Here is a 16477-nt window from a genome sequence, read left to right on the forward strand (position 1 = left end):
CGCCCCTGGCAAGGGGGAGGCACTGCGATTTTGAGCTTCCTCTTTGCTTCCTTTGCTCCTCCGAGAAAAACCTCTTCTCCCCTTTGTTTCTCCGTCTTCCATGGCATCTCCACGAGGCGATCCTGACAGGGGAAACACGCGGCTCCGTCCGCGCCCTCGTCCTCCCCCGGGAGCAGCAGCGGAGGGCCCTTGGTGTCGCCACGCGTCTGCCGCCGCTGGGCTCTGACTGATGAGTAAGTCCCTCGTCTGCACCTCCTCTCATTGTCGCCCCGTACGCTGCTTGGTGGTTGATCTTCCCTTTTCTCCAGAGCGCCCACAGCCAAGAAACTCAAGCTCGGTGAGTTTCAGAAGGAGGCGGAGGGGCTGCGGGCTCAGCTCGAGAGTGCAGAGGACGCACTCCAGGCCGCCTGCCAGGGTGAAGCGGAGGCCAAGGCGGAGTTGGCGTTTCTGTAGACACAGGTCCAGGAGGCGGCCGACGCCGTTCGGGCCGCCCAGGACGAGGCGGCGTACGCCAGGATGATGGAGTCCCAGCATGACAAGCAGTTTGTGAGCATCGTGAGCCGGGCGGCAGGAGCGATGCGCCGATTCATGGGGGATGCCCCAGCGCTGCCAAGGGTGAGCAGCGACGGGGGCTACCTCGCCTTCTTCCAAAGGGTGGTGGAGACGCTGGAGGTCGGCGTGTCCCGCGTGGAGGAGGACAACGCGTCTGACGCGCGCGAGCTTCTGGGCCTTGCCTTGACACTCGTTTTCTCCAACCTGCGCTTCCTCGTCCCGCAGCTTGATCTCCAGCGCGTCGTCGAGCCGGTGCCCGTTGAGTCCCGGTGTCTTCCCTGGGACGAAGTGCGCCCGCGTGTGGACGCCCTGGTGGAGCGGTATGTCCGGGTGTCCGTCTCCAATGAGGAGGAGGGCTCCGACGCCGAGCCTGTCGGCACCAAGGGTGGTGTCGGCGGCCTCTCCCCCTAGGCGTCCCCAGCTTCTGTTTTCCTGGCCCTGTAATGTTGGACCATGAACTCTGCCCTGTCGGGCATTAGACTTTGGTATGTTACCCTCGCCATTCTCCTTTTTCCTTTCGCTCTGGAATCGACGGCTTGCTCGCTGGTAGTCATTGCGGCTTGGTTTCCTTGCATAGGGCCCGTCGCTGACCCAGCCGTTGCTCGGGGCCAACGGTGGCCAGGGCCCTCAGGAGGTCCCATCCCCCCGAGGCATCGCTTGTGCCGCTGCACACTTGGTCGATGGCCTCGTTCATTGCCGCAGCTTAGTCCTTCGTTCCTGCATCCTTTCGTTAGTGCGCGTGTTTTTAATTCGTTTTTGGTTCGACGTGAAACCGTGTGGTCCTCCGGGGTACTTAGATTGTGGGTTGGTGCCGGTCCCTTCCGCAGCTCCTCTTGAGTAGTTCCTGCTTTGTCGGTGGGACGGGATGGAGACCCTTTCGACACTCTATGTCTGTGGGTCCCGGTCCCGCACATTTCCCTACCTCCGTGAGGCGCAACCCGTTACCAAGGTTGCTCCTCACGGGGCAATGCCCCGACGCCCTGGGTTCTGACATGGGTGGCCGAGTGGCCTTGACACCGGTAAGGCTCCTAAGGCATGTTGCTGAGGAGTCCCCCTTGACACTCAAACCACTCTACGTCGACAGGTCCTAGTCCCGCACATTTCCCCACCGTCGTTAGGTTCGAAGCACTTCACGGGGTGGGGCCCTGTCGCCCTCGACACCGACCGGAGCTCCAGGACGGCACCAGGGGTGGCGAGTGGCATTATGACCGGTAAGGCTCGTGAAGCGGTGCCCATGAGCCCCCTTTGGCGCTCAAGCAATTCCCCATTCCGTCCCTTTGGTCATCGCCCCGGGGCGCCCTGAGGCATCCCGAGACTCTTTGTGGTGGTATCGTGTTCGATCCCGGCCCCCGAGCGGGGGTCGACCGCTGAAAATGTTTGCCCCTCGGACGGCAAGTCCTTGCTTTCACGCTCCTTGGCGCCTAGGGGCGGTGTGGAGCATTCAGCTCCTCAAAAAATGACATCCAGAAAAGGAAGCTTCAAAGCCGGCGAAACGAGAAAGCGCAAGAGAACCCCCCCCTTTTGTTTTTCAAACATCAACTTTTGAAATCGACAAATTTAAGTCCACCAGAAGATAATTCAAGCTCCAGGAAGAAGCAAGCAAATGCCGCGTTTGGCACCTAGGCTAATCTCCGCCGCCATCTCCCCCCAACACGGAGCATAGGTCTTCCACTAGGCGTGGGAGGGACCCCTCCGCGTCCTCGGGGGTCCCGGGCGTATACAGTCGTAGCTCGTTATTACGTGAGAGTGTCACGGCGGGGTGTATCTGGGAGGTCGCGAGAATGCTTTGGCCTCGCGAGTGTCCCTACCCCTGAGGCATAGGCGCCTGATTCCTTTGGGTCGGGCATAGTCATTGGCGGATTGAGTTGATTCCGTCCGTCTTCTCCCTAGCGCGGAGCATAGGGCTGCCACTAGGCGTGGGAGGGATCCCTCCGCATCCTTGGGGGTGGGGACGTATATAGCCACAACTCGTTGTTACGTGAGAGTGTCACGGGATGAAGTAGATTCTGGAAGGATTGAAGGACGATGCAGAGACGTCACGGGTTGATGTAGGTCCCGGGGATGCTTCGGGTGCCCCATGCCTCACACGCGCGTGTCCCGCTCGTGGTCCCCGAGCTCGTAGCGGCGTGGCGTGGTCCGCCTTAAGCGAGCCCTCGAGCGTGGGAGGAGCTGTTGGAAATATGCCCTAGAGGAAAAAATAAATTAGTTATTATTATATTTCTTTGTTCATGATAATCGTTTATTATCCATGCTATAATTGTATTGATTGGAAACACAAATACATGTGTGGATGCATAGATAAAATATTGTCCCTAGTAAGCCTCTAGTTGACTAGCTCGTTGATCGAAGATTGTTAAGGTTTCCTAACCATAGACAAGTGTTGTCACTTGATAACGGGATCACATCATTAGAGCATGATTAATAGTATAGCCAACTTCTTGGTATAAGCGATCTTATATCCCATCTTATAGCTAGCTTGTACAATAGTTAGCTATAAAAGAGTACTACTTTTATCATATATGGCCCACCTTTCATTCTCACAAAGCACCTAGGAGCACGTGCTAGAGCTATCTCTTCACGAAGAGCTCGCTTTCCTTCTCTCTCCTCTTCTCTCTCATCCAACTCGGCAAAAACATAGTATTTTAATACTTACAGCCTACTGACTGTACCTTATTGTACTTCATGAGACCATGGTGATTTTGGAGCTTCCACAATCGCGCAAAAAACTGACGGTGGGTGAGTGTTGGAGACCACCGGATCCGGGCTTGGTCACCATCAATACCGATGGATCGGTAAATGTTGAGGACATGAAGGGGGGAGCGGGTGGTGTGGCCTGATCACACATTTCGTTCCCCGGTGTTTGGAGTAAACCACTATGCGGTGTGACTGACCCCTTCGTCGCGAGACTTCTAGCACTGAATGAGGCGATGATTTTTTGCTTAATTTGAGGGTTTCTCACATGTGATAATGAAGATTGACTGCTTGGAGTTAGTCAACCTACGAAGGTCACGCGGCAACACGAGGTCGGTTACACCGCCTATCTTCAATGAATCAGGGGAGGTCATGGCTAGCTTTGCATCTATTTCAGTTACTCATATGAGAAGGAAGGCAAATGTATCCGTTCATCAGTGTGCATAGTTAGGCCCTGTTTGTTTCAGAAGTCCCAGGACTTTTTTTAGTCCCAACTGAAAAGTCCCTAGTCCCTATCCGTTTGTTTCCATGGACTAAACAGGGACTAGAGGTCATTAAATGACATGCAAAAAGACCATGTTATCCCTAGTAATATACTAAAAATTATTAAATGACATGCTAAAAGTAGGGGCGCTGTTGGAAAAAATGCCAACAAAGTCCCAAAAAGACCCTCCCATAGGGACTTCTTCCTTTAGTCCCAAATACCCCATTTTAGTCCCTAAAAGTCCCTCCTGTTTGTTTCACATGGGACTAAAAGGGACTTTTTTTAATCCCTACATCAAAAAATCCCTGAAAACAAACACCCCCTTAGTTTGCTCACGGGATGGAACCGAGAGTTGGCTTGATGTAAGCCGTGAATTTCTTACCCGAAGCCTACGGGTAGACTTTAACTCTATGGTTTTTCTCTCTCTAATAATAATAAAGCAAATAGGGTTTCTGGTCATCCGTCATGGTATTTTTATAAAAAGTCCCTTCCGTTTTCTGTTAATAAACCCGCAGTCCTTTCTTTAGTGAGGAAAACGTTTCACTTTTATGATTAAGACCGTATATGTTTTCTTTGGCTGGTGTCGCCGCTGCTGCAGTTCCTGGGCGACCGGGCCAAGTCCTTCGCCGACAACCTCGCGCGCTACCTCCCGGGAGGAGCGGGGGACGCGTGCGCTGACCTCGCGCGCCTCTCCGACGAGCTCCTCTACCTCAAGGTGACCGCCGCCGACGTCGAGCATGCCCGGCGCCGCCTCTCCGACCCCACCCTCGCCGCCTGGATCCACCGCCTCAGGGACGCGGCCCACGACGCCGACGACCTCCTCGACGACAGCGAGGCGGGAGGCGGGAGGCGCACGCGGAGGCGGCAGGCTGGGTCAAGCATCGGGGTCTTCTCCCGATCTATCTGCATCAAGGCGGGTCAACAAACGTATGGGGCGGCAGGCAGCTCTCCCCCTCGATCTGATCGAGTGAGGTTTGGATAAGGCGGTGACGGACAGGTTGAAGACGCGGAACGACGGCGACGTCCAGATCTAGGTGAGCACCTACGGGACTTTGCCGCCCAACTTCGTCTACAGGGGCCGCCTGCAGCAGCAGCACGGGTAGGGCCGCCGCGGCGCGATCGCCGTCAAGAAGTTCGCCAAGATGGCCTGGCCCGACCCCAAGCAGTTCGCGGTACGTTGCAACACCCCGGAGTCCGTCACTCCGTCTTTCTCTGTCTGCCGCGGACCGGAAAAATTCGCGAGCTCACGGCTTCGGTTCGGTTTCGTTTGGTGCGTAGGAGGAGGCCAGGGGGGTGGGCAGGCTGCGGCACCGGCGGCTGGCAAACCTCATCGGCTACTGCTGCGACGGGGACGAGCGCCTGCTCGTCGCCGAGTTCATGCCCAACGACACCCTCGCCCAGCACGTCTTACACTGTAAGTCCGTTTGCCCCCCCCCCCCCCCCCCCCCTCATGGATACCACCCATCCTTCTTCAGCTAGCTACCCATCGGAGCATTCAGTAGTTTTGATTGACAACGGTTTCTGAATTTCTGTTCGTCTACGGATTTTCCATTTTGTCCACTTCGGTAAATACAGTACATGATGCGAAATCCCTGGCAGTTGTAGTTCCTGGTTCTGATTGGGCCAGAACCTGGCAAAAGTGAGTGGAACTGATGTTGTTCGCAGAGAAGGATTAGGATTAGCATAGCACGATTATCATAGCCCCCTTGATTTATTTTCGTCCGGAGTGGTACAACAGTGCACTGCGCTTCAAGATAACAAGGACAACAGGTTTCACGACACTCATTTGTCTATGATTTCCTCACCAAATCTAAAATTAATTAGCCCCTAAATTCTAATCCCTCGTGAGCAAGCCGCCCCTTCCTCTACCCCCACCAATGTCAACTTCTGAATCAAGCTGAAAGTCCAGGTCACTCCCTTAATTTTAGGTAGAGATATGTTCTGCTAGATGTGTGTGAATCCCTCTATTATTCCAGTAGGGTAATCATTCTTATTTGACCATTTAAGTGAACAATATCTAATATTTGATACTTAGTTAAGTGAGGTTGTGAAACATGTCAAATCTTGCAGAGAAGATAAAGTTACTGCATGGTACCAAGGACGGGTGTGCACTCCTTTACTGTTGTGTTTTTCATTTGAGTGTCAACACTAGGTAAGAGGAATGTTTGGTAAATATAGCCCAATCAGTTTGCAAAGTCCCAATGCAGTTGCACGAGGTTGAATTTTGCAGGTTTATGGCTGATCGTCATGCTTTAGCCGAGGAACGGATGGAGTTACCAAGAAAAAAAGGAGGAAGTCCGTCACCTGAACATGATCATTGAAGAGATTAATGACAATAATGGAGCTTATATCAACAAGCTCGTTGACAAGAAAGGAAGCTTCAAGCTGAACTTAGATCAAATGAGTCTTTGAGAGATGAGGTTGTGCATCTATGTGCTGAAATCGAGAAGCTCCACGCCGTTAGGAAAGAACTCTCTGCAAAGGTTGCATCACTCATGCATGAGCTTAGTAGGGACAAATCACATAGATGACAGGAACTTACATATGCAAGGTACACACCTCGACACACAGTCTCTTTTGCAGGACCAGACTCTCAAGTATCCCGGTAAATCTGTTGAATGGAAACTTTGAATATCATTGGTTTGTATAATTCTATTTATTTGCAAGAATGCGTGTGAATTAGAGCATGCATAAGTGGAATTTTGAGTTGGTGGAACAAGTGAAAGTAATGGAAAAGAATATGATTTTGATGGGGCAAGAAATTTAACAACTGCGGGCCAAATTAGCTAATTTTAATGGCTATGGGGCACAAGTATGTTATTGCGATCAACTATAGTGTTGTAAATTCAGCGATTATTTATATATTTATTTTCCTTTCTTTCTTGTCATATCTTGTCATTTATTTTCTGAATTTGGCGTTGCACATGCACACTATGGTGGGGTTTGAGCAATCCTGATTTAGGAATTTGGTATGCTCAGCACTTCACATGAGTTTCTGTGAAAAAACACCAATTCTTTGGTTTGTAACGCAATGGACATGCTCACTGCTCTTAGCCAAATAAAATATTGATGCGTCTAATATTGGTAGGTCAAGTCGGCTACCATTCTTTGTTCTGTTTGATAAATGAAGATTGTTGTTGTCCTATGTTTTGTTTTATGGTGTTTCAGTTCAGGAAGGGGCATGGTAATCTATCAAAGAACAGTGGTACAATATTAATTAACGACTCAAATGTATGCAATTGAATTTATTGATAGATTTAGATGCCACCGTATTTTGTATTTGTTCGGGTTATGCTGCAAAAGAGATGCTTTACATGGCCCAACCTTTTGCTAGCACAAACGCATGACCAAATCTGGCTTGGCGTTGTAACAAATTTTCAGTTTCATGTTTATCAACTTAGATGTGTTGTTGTTTTTTTGGAGGATCATGTATACTTTTTCTTTCGTTGTAACGGACGGGCATTTTTGCTAGTCATTAATAAAGCTCCCATTTTTTATATAAAAGAATATGTTTTTTTGTGCTGCATGCGGACAGGAGTCGTGTGATCTCGTACGTACACATGGAAAGGCTTGACCTCCATAGGGGATGAAAGTCGCTGTCAGGTTAGCTGTAAGTATGCGGCCATATGCTTCCTGCTTCGTGCATGTGTAGTCGGTTCCAGCTACTCGCACTTTCGGTCACCGGTGATTGGTGAAGATGTTGGTCCGGTGTCGCGGCCATATGCATGTTCTCCAATGAAAGGAACATGCATCTTTTCCCTTTTGAAGAGCGCGAATGGGCCAGTATTGAGAGTGACAAGGGCGTGACTAGGCTGTTCTTTGCGGGTGATCAGGTTCGAGCTTCGTGTGCATGCCGAGATACCCCGACCGGTGCACCATCAACTTCCGATATATGCTTGCGACGTTACCGATCATGCAGGTGCAGCGGGACTGCTCCGTATTATTACCACTTGGTCCAGCACCAGCAGTCTGTCATGCATCCTTTTAGTACACTAGCAAAATGGTCTTTAGTACACTAGCAAAATGGTTCGTGCGTTGTCACGAAAAAAAAACATAATCTTTAATGATGGTGACTACATTATGTTCACATATCATCGCTTGATTTTGAAATTTTATGAACAAATGCAAGAAATTGTCTCTTCTTTTAAATTTATTCACAAGTTGAAGCAATCTTTACATTTTCAAAAAATATATATCATGGTTGTCAAAAATCTTGGTAACTCAAAAATTTATTCTGAATTTTAATAAAAAAATTTAGAAAACATACAATAATCATTCGATCCATCCAACAGTTAATTCTTCAAAATTCACAAAGTTATATTGTCACAAAGACTTAGAAGCATTAATGTTTAACTACATACATTAGATCTTTTGTGAACAATTTTACAAATATGGAAACAATTTTAAAATCGAGAACATTTTTTACAATTTACAAACATTTACTAAAAATCGTGAATATTTTTTATATTTCGAACGGGTTTAAATATTTTCTTTTGAATTGGCGACCAATTCAAGAAAAGGCGAACATAATTTTTTATGTTGGAGGATTTTATTTTAAATTCATAAACATTTTTTGAAATGCATGAAGTTTTTCTAAATAAACAAACATTTTTATAAATCAGTAATATATTTATTAAATTCATGGACATTGTTATAAATCAGTAATATATTTATTAAATTCATGGACATTATGTTTTCGTCAGCATTTTATTTCAAAATTCCTATTTTTTAATATGCAAAAGTTTATGTAATTCTAAATTATTTAAATTAGAAATAAACAAAAATGGAATGGAAAATTTTAAATAAAAAAAGAAACTATCAAAACAGGCATTAGCTATTTTTAAAATTTAGGACATTTCTTAATGCATTAACATATCTTCAATTAGAAAGCATTTTGTTGAATGCCTTTAATAATTTTGAATACATGGAATTGTATTTGAAATCATGGACTTTTCTTATTATACAAATATTTTTTCTAAAATTGCAACATTTTATTGTATATGCTAGTTTTTTATACAAAACTCCGAACAGTTTTTGAAGTCACAAACATTTTATTTTTTAAATATGTTGATTTATAATTTTCAGTTTATTAAAATTTTAAAGATTATTTGAAGTTCTAAATTATTTAAAATAAAAAAATAAAATGGAAATGAAAATAAATAAATAAACGGAACTAAAAGCAGGCGCCTGTGCATGGGCCGGCCCATACGATGTGTTGGAAATTCTCCCAGCGTGCAGAGCGTAATATAGGAGGTTTTTACATGGGCCGGCCCAGTCCAAGATTTTTTGCTTTGTGAAACGTTTTCTATTACTTACGGTGGCATGGTAGGTAATTTATGCAAACTTTAGGGGTAATTTCCATGACGAACGATCAGAAACCCTATTTGCTTTATTATTAGGGGAACGCTACGCGTCCGTCGGATGATTTTTAAAAATTATCCGTCACCTAGCTAGCCGTCGGATGCCGATCTAACGCCCCACATTCCCGCCGCATGGTCAGTAGTTATTTCCTGAAACGACGTTCGAGTTGCGGAAACTTTCGCTTTGTTGCAAGAAATAAACTTTGGATCCGTTAATTCCTGAAACAACGGTCGAGTTTCAGAAACAATTTGCTTGTTGCAGAATTATTTTTTTCTTCGTCTTTCTGTAACATAAGTATTTTTACAGAAGAATTTTTTACAACAACGGTCGAGTTTCAAGAATTTTTGTAACGAAAGTCATGTTGCAGTCGGGATCCATGCTCATGCTCAACGAAGAGTCAGGTGCGCGAGCAGGGACGTAGCTCCAGCGAGGCAGAGAAGCTCCCGGCGACGGGAGCTCGCCGGCGTCCGCTCCGCACACCTCCTCGTTCACCGCGCGAGGTGGGGATCCGGCGACCCGGTGAGGTGGGGATCCGGCGAGAGGCTGGATCTCGTCGGCGAGGTGGGGATCCGGCGAGCTGGCGAGGACCGACGGCGGTGGCGGTTCGCCGGACTCCGGCAGGCTCGTTCCCGGTAGCAGAGGAGCGACGACGAGGAACCTGGAATGCTCCAGCTTCAGCCCCCGTCCTAAAACAACGCTTCAGTTTCTGAAACAACGAGTCAGTTTCGAGAAATGGTTCGTGATCGAGGCGAGATCTGACGGACGAGCAGACGGCGGATGGATCAACCCGATCGGCCAATCTTTTCCCTTATTATTAAGGAGAGAAGAGATTACGCGCGCCGGCGAGGACAAACGGCAGAAGCAACAACCACACATCTGGGGCGACGGCTCCCATCCCAATCCTTGATCGGCTAGTTGACTAACGGTTATCGTCGCTCGAGGCTACCGAACCACTGCACTTTCTTTTGACCAAACGACCCGCTGCCCGACAACAGGCAAATTTTTGCAAGCCGTTGGTGAGCAAAAGAAAACAAAAAGGCTGTCAGGGTAGCGTGTAATGTAGGCCTGCAGTGCACTTCACGCCCGGCTGTCACGGCCAGTTCGACTCCAGCAGCACTCGAGAGTCGAGAACCATATACTCCTACCACCACCCTGGATGACCTGCCGGCCTTTTCAGTTCAGATAAGCCCTGCCCCTGCCCTGGCGTTCTAGAAAGTCCATGCACTTTGTTCAAATTCGCCATGTTTTGCAACTTGACAGCATAATAAACACAATCTCATATTTTGTACATATACGTTACAGCATGCGCTGAGCAATAAACGGATCAGCGTGACACATACACAACTCCCCAGCCGAGCTTGCGGTTGCAAATAAAATCGGCAACGGCCTTTACAGCACAAGCTGAGCTGTCAACTAGTAGTACGTCTAATTTCGAAAAAACAAAACAAGAAAAAAAAAACTAGTAGTATGACTGGCGGATGCCTTACGCACAAAGCAGCAGCTCAAACCACAATCTCCATCTCCTTTCCTTTGAAAAAGCGCTGCTAGGTAGGTTTCGGCGCGTCCCGGGACCGAAACGGTCTCCTTTATATCCTCCATCTCCGCCTGACCACGCCCCGCACGTCTTCCCCCACGTCTCCGCCCCGTCCCGTCCAACCACGTACCATCTTGAGTCCTCCTCATTCACCCAGGCGCTAGGTCTTGTCCCAGTCTGCGATGGCCATGATGGGCATCGTCAAGGCCGACATAGCGCCGGAGACGGCGTACGAGACGGAGCCCATGTCTCCGGCTGCGACCAGCTCCGCCGCGGGCGCGCGGCACCGCAGGGGTTTGCTCCGGAGGATGATGACGCGGGGGCACTACTCGCCCGTCGGCGCCGAGCACGGAAGGGCGCCCGCGGCCGCACCGATCGCTGCCCATGGTTCGGAGGTCGCGGAGAAGCCGCGGCGAGGCTGGCTGCGGCGGCTGATACCGCAGGACGGGGTGCTGCAGCGGCGGCGCTGGAAGAACCTCGGCGGCGCCAGCGCGTCGAGGCTGGCCGGACTGTCGCGATCGCTGCGGTGGAAGCGGCTGTCCGTGAACCTGAGGGGCAGCTGGGCGTCGGCGCTGCTTGACACCGTCGCGTTCCGCGTCATGTACGTGGTGGAGGCCATCGTGCTCGGCCTGGCGCTTTCCTGCTTCTTCTGCTGCTGCGGCTGCCAGATATAGCTGGCCATGGCCTATTGGCCTGCATGCCCCTTGCTGTGATTCATGCAAGCTCCTTCCTGTCTGCTGCTTGCCATTGGGCGTGTAATCTTGTACCCCCGGTCCTTTGATTTTCTTCTGTCCTTTATTTTATCTCTTAAATTAAGATGCTTAGTTCTGTTGTTGATCATCGATGGTCGATCGAGTTGGACTCAGTTGCATGTTGGTATGCAACAGAAGTTACTCCTTCCGTACTCGAAATAGACTTCCGCCCCGCCATATGGATATAGCAACCAATCGATATAACCACATTCCGATCAACGATTGAGCTAACAACACAAGCACGTTCAAAAGAAAATACAATAGAAAATAAGAAGAAAAAAATGCCAATAACGCCGGATGGGACCGACAGCATCGCAGCACCGAGGGAGGGAACAACGTCCACCGGCTTAGGCGGAAGCAGACGAGGCATAGCAGCAGAGACACACCAGACCAAATGTCCGTCCGAGCCCAGAACGGGCCCATGAAGCTCCGCCGCCAAGCTGCAGTAGCCGCCGTCCCAGTCGCGAGGAGCTCGCTAGAACCACCGAAGAACAACCCACCGCAGCCCCCCAGTAGGCCCGCCACAACCCAGATCAGGCCCATAGGGCCTAGATCTGAGCCGGCCGCCGCAAGTCATGGGCCGTCACCGCTACCAAGGGCAACGCCTCTGCACCGCCGCCGTCCAGATCCGTGCCGGAACTCCATCGGCCGAAGGGCTCCGCTGCCAGGACCACTCACTCGAGCCGGGGTCCAGCGACGGGGGAAGAAGGGGGAGCCGCCACCGCCGGATTGCGGAGCGCCGCGTGGGCAACGCCTGGCCGCGCCCGCCGACGACAGTGGCAAGGGGGGAGGGGGGCGGCGACTCGCGGGAAGGGAGAGGAGGGGGAACCGCCCCGGTCGCCTCACTCGGGGAGGGCGACGCGGGGGCACATCTAAAAAAAAGGATCCGTATACGGAAGGAAAGTTCCACCCAACCGTTTTCAAGTTACTCCCCCCATTCCTAAATGTAAGTCTTTCTAAAGGTTTCACTAGAAGACTACATACGAATGTATACAAACATACCTTAAAGTATAGATTCATTCATTTTGCTCTGTATGTAGTCTTCTAGAAAATCTTTTAAAAGACTTATATTTAGGAACGAAGTGAGTAGTTGCGAGGAACGACGTTGCTGGTAATGCTGCTTTGCGTGTTTACCAAAAAAGGTACCATGACGGTCGGCGGTCGCCTCTACTTTTTTATAACACCACACACACGCAAGCGCTCATATACACATATATACACTCATCTCTATGAATGCACACACACATCCTACCTCTGTTTGCACTTCTGAAAGACCGAGCCGGCATATCATCTGTCTCTTTAACCATCGAACCAAAGGTTGATTTGTGACGGTCGCCTCTACCAGAGCGTGTATGGTAATGGTCATCCTCGCCGTCACCCATCGTCTCGCGCGAAGGCTGTTTGTGGATCATCATGACACATTGCACCTTGCCGGATTAATTTTTCTCCTCTCCTTTTTTTGGCAGTGAGGGCTATCAAATTCTGATTCAATCAATAATACAGATTCAATGTATAATTTTTTCTCCCATCGTAGTCGCCTATGTTGGTTAAATTTATGATTACATTAAAATATTAAAAAACACGAACGCATTTCATGATAAAACGAAGAAAATATATTATTTGTTTGTTTATTTTGTACTGCGAAAATGACGGGTACCAAATGTTTGGATTTTAAGCATGGCAACTCAAACGTTTTAATGACCACTTTAGTTGACGAGAGGATGGTAAGTCAGAGGTAAGAAGGTAGTTGTGTGTCAAATAATAAAGTGAAACACGAAAGTTGTCATGCTTGACAACTAAGTTGACATCCTCGTATTATTAAAACTAACAAAAGAGTCCGTGCGTTGCAACGGGTAAGAAAAACACTCACTAATTTAACAATCATGAGTCCATAGGCCCATGTCCTTTATTTCATCACATGACATCCCATCTGTATTTCTATTTACCCTTCTTCCCACGCTCGTCGACGCTGGGCTTAGTGTTCACACCGTCACAACATGTTTGAATGTTGTAAATGTCTCCCTCTCGACAAAAAATGATATTTTTTTTCTGTGAGGTTTTGACGAGGCATGCATGCGTGATTATAGATATTGTTTTTGTTCTTCATCCTAGTTTTGCCACAATGTCATTTTCAATTCGAATCGACACCGATATGAAGGAAAGATTGATCATGTGTTATCGATTAAGGTTTTATTGTAAATAGCATTTTTTTTAAATGGTAACACGACATCCCATCTGTATTTCTATTTACCCTTCTTCCCACGCTCGTCGACGCTGGGCTTAGTGTTCACGCCGCCACAACATGTTTGAATGTTGTCAATCATAAGATGTCTCCCTCTCGACATAAAATAATAAAAAAAAATTCTGTGAGGTTTTGACGAGGCATGCATGCGTGATTATAGATATTGTTTTTGTTCTTCATCCTAGTTTTGCCAAAGTATCATTTTCAATTCGAATCGACACCGATATGAAAGAAAGATTGATCATGTGCTATCGATTAAGGTTTTATCGTAAATAGCATTTTTTAAATGGTAACACGTAAAATAATATCATATTCAGATTCTACATATTTTTCTAATCAAATTTCTTATATAACATGTTAAATTTGGATTTAGCATTAAAAAGTTATGAATTTTCAAAAAATCAATTAATATGTACCGCTAGTTGATTACCAGAAACTTGAGGGGGGTTTCTACAAAAAAGTATGACGGACTAAGAATACATATTTATTTTATTAGTAGGTATATGTATGTATATATATACATAACCATTTGCCAGCATTACCTTCAGCGTTGCTCTCATGTCATCCCACATGCCATTCCTGCAAAAAGCATGCAGCAAGATCGTGTAGGTCACTACGTTTGGAACACAACCCTTATCCTCCGTCTCTCTAAGCAACTGCATGGCCGAACCAAGCCTCCCAAGCTTGCAAACCCATGTATCAGTATACTGTAAGTGTGTGCGTCTGGTGGGCAGCCTTTTGATCCCATTATCTCATACAGCTCCGTTGCCTCTGTTAGCTTCCCATCCAAAAGACATCCGCCAATCACCGTGTTAAATAACAGAACATTCAACTTCGGCACCCTCCCGAGCATTGTGCGTGCCTCATCCACCTGCCTTGCTCGGCACAGGCCCTGGATAAGGAACCCGTATGTCATGATGTTTGGCAGGCAGCCCCTTATCATCATCCTGTCCACAAGCCTCGCAGCCTCACGGAGACGCCCAAGCATGCATAGCCCGTGTACAATGTCATTGAACGTGTTGACATCAACAGAGCACCCCATGAGGAACATCTCGTCGAGGAGCGTGGTAGCCTCGGCGACCTCACCCTGCTCACACAGGGCGTGGATGACCGTCTGATAGAGCACCACATCAGGCACACACCCATGTCGTGCCATGCTGCGGAGCATTGCGAGCGCCTCATCAGCGCGTCCGAGGCGACAGAGTGCCCGCGCAGCGACACCGAAGGTAAAGGTGGTGGGTGGGATGCGGTCCCTGTGGACCATACGGCGGTAGAGCGCGAGCACATCGGCATGGAAGTTCGCCCTGGCCAATGCCGCGAGGACGGTGTTGTACGAGCGGAAGGACGGCGAGACGGCGAAGCGGCTGGACAACTGGTCGAGCATGTGGAGGGCGCAGCCAGGGGGCAGGGAGCGCAGCAGCGATATGAGGTGGGTCTCCCGTAGAGGAGGGCAGCGGGTGGAGGGGAGGGATTCAAGGAGGGAGAGCGCGCGCTCTGCGGCCGCGTCGGCTGTGGCGAGCAAGGGGAGGAGGGGGAGCGACGAGAGGACGGGGTGGGAGGCGGCGTACCACTGGAGGAGGAGGAGGAGGGAGGTGGCTAGGGACAGAGGTAGCGCGAGGAGGCGCCCAAGACGTTGCGGGGTGAGCGGGCGGGAGGAGAGCGTGCATCGGAGGCGAGAGAGGTCGAACGACGCGAGCAACTCCGGCCACGACGTCACGGCGGCTGCCCCGAGCTTGGGCGGGGGTTCCCCCATACCCGGTTGCGTTGAAACCCACCCATCATACGGCAGCGGGGGCGGCGTGGCCGGGGCGTGGCGGTGGTGGCAGCAGCTGCTCCACGGCGCGGAGTCGGCGGAGCCTGTGGACGAGCCCGGCGAGTGGAGGGGAAATGTGTTGGAAATATGCCCTAGAGGCAATAATAAAATGGTTATTATCATATTTCCTTGTTCATGATAATCGTCTATCGTTCATGCTATAATTGTATTAACAGGAAACGGTAATACATGTGTGAATGAATAGATCACAATGTGTCCCTAGCAAGCCTCTAGTTGGCTAGCTCGTTAATCAATAGATGATCATGGTTTCTTGATCATGGGCATTAGATGTCGTTGATAACGGGATCACATCATTGGGAGAATGATGTGATGGACAAGACCCAATTCTAAGCCTAGCACTAGATCGTATTGTTCGTATGCTAATGCTTTTCTAATGTCAAGTATCTTTTCCTTCGACCGTGAGATTGTGCAACTCCCGGATACCGTAGGAGTGCTTTGGGTGTATCAAACGTCACAACGTAACTGGGCGACTATAAAGGTGCACTACGGGTACCTTCGAAAGTGTCTGTTGGGTTGGCACGAATCGAGATCGGGATTTGTCACTCCGCGTGACGGAGAGGTATCTCTGGGCCCACTCGGTAGAACATCATCATGAGCTCAATGTGACTAAGGAGTTAGTCACACGATGACGTGCTACGGAAAGAGTAAAGAGACTTACCGGTAACGAGATTGAACAAGGTATAGGCATACCGACGATCGAATCTCGGGCAAGTTTTATACCGACAGACAAAGGGAATCGTATACGGGATTGATTGAATCCTTGACATCGTGGTTCATCCGATGAGATCATCGTGGAGCTAGTGGGAGCCACCATGGGCATCCAGACCCCGCTGATGGTTATTGGCCAGAGAGGTGTCTCGGTCATGTCTGCCTGTCTCCCGAACCCGTAGGGTCTACACACTTAAGGTTCGATGACGCTAGGGTTATAGGAAATTGTTGTACGAGGTTACCGAAAGTTGTTCAGAGTCCCGGATGAGATCTCGGACGTCAAGAGGAGCTCCGGAATGGTCCGGAGGTAAAGATTGAT

General features: G+C 49.1%; 1 protein-coding gene and 1 long non-coding RNA gene across 3 annotated transcripts; both read left to right on the plus strand.

Moving 5' to 3' along the window:
- The first annotated feature begins 5053 nt into the window (after positions 1-5053).
- LOC123444043 lies at positions 5054-6477 on the plus strand. 2 transcript variants are annotated; one of them, XR_006630939.1, is made up of 2 exons: positions 5054-5141; positions 5958-6477. It is a non-coding gene; the product is annotated as an uncharacterized LOC123444043 (long non-coding RNA). The 2 variants fall into 2 exon arrangements; XR_006630938.1 differs by lacking the exon at positions 5054-5141 and adding an exon at positions 5149-5879.
- A 4179-nt stretch (positions 6478-10656) lies between these two features.
- Positions 10657-11522, plus strand: LOC123440074. The gene has a single exon (XM_045116661.1). The coding sequence runs from the start codon at positions 10805-10807 to the stop codon at positions 11294-11296; it is 492 nt and encodes a 163-aa protein (XP_044972596.1). The 5' UTR covers positions 10657-10804; the 3' UTR covers positions 11297-11522.
- The last annotated feature ends 4955 nt before the right edge of the window (positions 11523-16477 follow it).

This window comes from Hordeum vulgare, chromosome 3H, assembly GCF_904849725.1.
Source record: "Hordeum vulgare subsp. vulgare chromosome 3H, MorexV3_pseudomolecules_assembly, whole genome shotgun sequence".
Classification (NCBI taxonomy): Eukaryota; Viridiplantae; Streptophyta; class Magnoliopsida; order Poales; family Poaceae; genus Hordeum; species Hordeum vulgare.